Source organism: Cyprinus carpio, chromosome B16, assembly GCF_018340385.1.
Source record: "Cyprinus carpio isolate SPL01 chromosome B16, ASM1834038v1, whole genome shotgun sequence".
Lineage (NCBI taxonomy): Eukaryota > Metazoa > Chordata > Actinopteri > Cypriniformes > Cyprinidae > Cyprinus > Cyprinus carpio.
Genome location: NC_056612.1, coordinates 1,629,405 through 1,633,993, shown reverse-complemented (window position 1 = coordinate 1,633,993; position 4,589 = coordinate 1,629,405). Strand labels below are relative to the sequence as shown.

Below are 4,589 nucleotides of genomic sequence, written 5' to 3'. Positions count from 1 at the left end.
AAACAGGTAGGATGTCAGGACTGATCTGGTGTTCTACGGAGGAATGGCATACGACCAAGACAGCACTTTCAGGGACTTGAGAGGTTTCGTCAGCAGGGGTTTGCTGGACGTTGCTGTGATCTGGGGCATCAGGTGTTGAGCTAGGGACTAACTCTGTTGCTGGGTTTTCAGGTAGGATTTCTAGTCCATCTGAAGTTAGGGTAGTTACGGTTCTCTGAGAGTGAGGTGAAGGAGTGCTGTTCTCTGTGGTTTGTTGGGTCAGGTGGTCGCTGTCTTTTCGTCCGGCTGCTAATCAGGCTGAATCTGGTTTCTCTTTCTTTTCCCACTTCCGGTCCTCCTCCTTTCGTTGGAATAACTCTTTCATCATCATCTTTATCAGTTCTTGTGAGTCAACGCACGGTGAAGTCTTTTGTTCTTGCGTGGATTCAGTTTGAGCTCGATCAGCTTGGAATCTTTGTGAGTTTTTTCGTCGATTCCTTGGGCTGGTTGATCCAGGGGGCATTTGTCGTTTTCCCTTGGAGGTTCCGTTGAATTCCCATGAGTTTTTTTCTCTTGAGTTTCCAAATGAGCTTGGCTGGTTCCACGATCTTTCCCAATGTCTCTCATGAGGTCTTGATTGGTCCCATGAGTTTTTCCAGTGATGTCCCGGTGAGCGTTGTCGTCCATGTGGTCCATCCCAGTGATCGTTCCTTCGTTTAGGTCGGGTACCGGCGTGGGAGTCCCATTCTCTGTTGGACGAGGATGCATTCCACTCTTTGGGTGTTGGCTTGGCATGATCTTGACGTTGGGCGCCCTCTAGGGCCAGCCCCTGACTGTTGAAGTCGAGAACTGCCATGGTTTTGATGATCTTTTCTGAAGCCATCTTCTGTTTGCAGTAGGCCTTGTGCGCCAAGTCTCGCAGTTGTTGAGCACTCATGGTGCGTGGACATGCAAGGACGCCAAGATGGTGGCTTTACCCCAGGGTGAAGATTCCTCAGGAAGAGAGTTTTAAAATTTACGTCTTCCTCCATATTCTGTTCGTTGTGAGTCCCGAAGTACGCTTGTCTGAGTCGGCTGTAGAACAATTGGGAAGATTCCTGACGACCTTGTTTCGTCTCCAGGGCAGCCACTAGTTCTTGTTCCGACTCAGGGTCAGCAAACTCTTTGATGAGGGCTTCTCTGAGCAGGTTGTAATCAGTCTTTGTGTGGGCCGGCTGTTGGTCCAGGAAACTGCGAACCTCTGAGCTGGATGTTGCTCGGATCAAATAAAGTCTATCTTTGTCAGTGGCACTGGGTCTCATTTCCAGATGAAAGTCGACATCTTGCAGATATCCTTTGATCTCTTGACTGCCTGGCACATTTGGGGTAAATTTGCCAGTGTTCCTAGTGAGCTTGTCGAGGTTCTTGAGGTCCAAGCCACGCGATGATCTGTGGCTGGCTGGAGCAGTTTCTTTTAGCTTTGTCAGGATGTAAAGTTCTTCGAGGGGAGCAGGTGGGTGTTTCAGCACTGCCCCCTCCCCCTTTTGATCATGTGTCAGTCCAGGAACAGGGGACCCGGGCCTGCTTGGCAGGGGTGAGACTGGTGTCAGTCGTGTCCTAGGAGGCTCAGAGCGCAGCTCGTAGGCATGTCTGAGTTCCTCTCTGAAGCTGTCTGACTCCTCTTTGATGTAGTCCAGCTGTCGTGTTAGGTGGCTGATCTCGTTTCTTGACTCATCCAGGTGAGTTTCAAGGGCTTTAATTCTGCCATTCTTGTCTCTGAAGTCTGCCTTGGCCTTTTCAAGGAGCTGTTCCGCATACTGTAGCTTGTTGGAGAGATCAGCGTAGTCTGTCTTGACCATTTCTTGTGTAGTAGCTACTAGTGTCTCTCTTAGCCTGGTGATCTCCTCCTCTGCGCCTTGTTCCACTTCATCAGGTCCTTCCCGTCGTTCCTGAGCCTCCTGTTCTAGCTGTTCGACGCGTCGTTGTGCACATGTTAGCTCCTGCTGGAGATGGGCGGCGTGCCTGTCGCTCAGCTTAAGGGTGGCGATGAGTGTGTGGCTTAAGGAGCTGGTGATCTTGGCTAGTTCTTTGTGACTGTAGCTCTGACTTGGGTCTTGTCTCGTGAGGCTTGTTATGTTTTCATCCAGCTGGTCCTGTGTCTGATGCTTCAGTGTTTCAGCAGCCTTAGGTAGGAGGCTGTCTGTTGCAACACTTAGCCATGTCTCCAGGTCCTCCCAGTGGCCAACAGGGTCTGTTGTGCGAGACATGTTTTGACGCGGTGAGGGAGATCTAGAACCTAGACTAACACAGACCTTGAAGAGGAGAAAACAAAACAATACAAGGCAAAAAAGAGGTGTAAATGTGCAATGTGGGTTGATGTTGAGTGTGTAATGGGCAGGTGAGTGTAGTTCTCAGCGACTGTGAATCTCTGGTGGGCGTGCTTCTAATTTGTAGTTTCTGTGGGGAAAATTAAGAAGCACACACAGGTAGCACAGCTAGAGAACAGGGGGAGAAAAAAAAAAGAGTAACAAGCAAGGAACAGCAAGTAAGAGAATACTATTTGGCTGCTTCCACTTTTCCTATAAAAGAAAGGGTTTTCTTTTTGTAAGGAAAGATTAGAGCCACTGGTAAGATGAGAGAGAAAGACAACACAAAATAACCTTTTCTGGTTACAGAATGAGTACAATTATAAATGTTAAGTTTGATTTAGAAGGATGCTTCTAGACAGGGCTTTGTAAATTGGGATTTCTAAATACCAGGACTGTGATTGCTATTAAAATTTCTCCGGGGTGGAAGAAAAATGAAAAAATGATAGCAATGACAGTATTGGTTTCTCAGCTGGTAGGATTGACAACCAAACACCAATCAAAGCGTTTCTAGCTGCGTGTTCAATATTTGGCGGACGCCTATCGGTTCCTTTGTTGACCCACTTTAGCCTTAGCTGGGTAGGATCCCAGGGTGAGAAGGGAAGGTAAGGTGAGAGTCAGACAATTTTGAAACGAAGTGTTTAAGTTTCACAAACTTTTGTTAAATGTTTCTAAAGTTCTCTGCTTTTACGATTCTCACAGGTACAAACCCAAAACGGCAACAGTAGTCAAATCAGAAGAAGGCAGCTGAGAGAGAGAGAGAGAGAAGAGAAGTTTTGCTCCCAATGTTAGGAAAAATGACAGGGTGGTGGCACTGTTGAAACGATACACCTAGGGGTTGGTGTTGCGGTGTTAGCAGGGTAACACTAACTAACCTAAGTATTGAGGAAAACCCTAAATTTTCTTTTGGGGGTTTGCCACTAACAGGCTTAAGCCAAATGGGAAAACCTAGGAAAATTTGGGTTGAGTTAATTAAATAACTGACGGCGAGAGAAAAGAATGCCTAACAGGTAGAACCAAACTTAATTGGCAATGAAATTCAAATTTCAAATTAGAAAAAGTATTTCCTATTTAAAATGGAATTATGTTATCTTTAAAATTGCTAAGAGCAATTCAGATTAATTAATCAATAAGTATCTTGAAACATGGTAGCCCAAAGCCTACTTAACTGCAGAAGAAATTAAAATTTCAGAGCAATATTGACAGTTCAAGGATTAACATCTCTGATGTTGTTGTCATTAGATTATAAGAGCAATTATAATTCAATTATCAGCAAGTATTGTTGCTATGTGAAAGCAGGAATTGAACTTAATTCATGAAATTAAATAAAAATTCCAAATCTGTAATTAATTATGAGATTAAATCAAAATTTCAAAACCATAATTACTTAGCTTAATAATATCTGCTGATCTCATTAAAATTATAAGAGCAGTTATAGGTGAACTAATCACAATGTGTCATTAAAGTAATGAGGATGAGAACCATCATTAATTATTAACAGAACAACAGTGTTTCAGCTGATAAGAGTAAACAAGGTAATGTTTATTACGTTTGCATCTGTCAACGTTCTTTTCAATGGGAGGAGAGGAGAAGAGAGATTAATAAATGTAAAAGAGAAAAAGAATGAGGTGAGAGTGAGTTAAAGTTCAGATGTAACAGATGTAAAGTCACTTCAACACTTCAACCACTGCAAAACACACTGTATTTAAGCCCACAAAAATGCTCTGTGCTAACTGCTAGCCTTCAAGGCTACTAGCTTTGCATATGCTTCAATGTCAAGGTGTTAGCTTCAGTTAGCTTAGCTCATGCTAGGCTATTTGCGTACAAATAGCTCAAATTACCCCGGAAAAGGTCTCTTGGAACTTCCGGGTTATGGCTGTTACTATGGCGATGTATACTGCCCTAAGCTGGCATGTTTTATGCACGGCTTATGTGCTTTACGTGAAATGACGGCACATCTCACACTTAACAACCACAAAGCACTATTTGGATTTTATCTTTTAGCGCTGAACCATCTCAGCTCGTTAGAGTGAGGTAGATTAATCTACAGATTTACTGTAATTAATAAAATACGTTATTGAGATCTCGGCGGATCACAGCACTTGTTTTAGTCTACAGACAAAAACACACATGGATTTAACCACAATTCTACTTGATCAAGATTTCACAATTCTCCCTTAACATAACGTTCGGACACTCTCTCTGAGCACCGCGTTCCAAAGTTCACTAGTTTTAGTGAATTAACTGGCAAAAGAACATTAATTA

At 43.6% G+C, this 4,589-nt stretch overlaps 1 protein-coding gene across 1 annotated transcript; it reads right to left on the bottom strand.

Moving 5' to 3' along the window:
* Window positions 1-292: 292 nt before the first annotated feature.
* Window positions 293-2,749, bottom strand: LOC109059974. The gene is given in 2 exon segments (XM_042740269.1): window positions 293-952; window positions 954-2,749. Coding segments are annotated over 2 exon segments (1,932 nt in total). The 5' UTR covers window positions 2,226-2,749.
* Window positions 2,750-4,589: the final 1,840 nt, after the last annotated feature.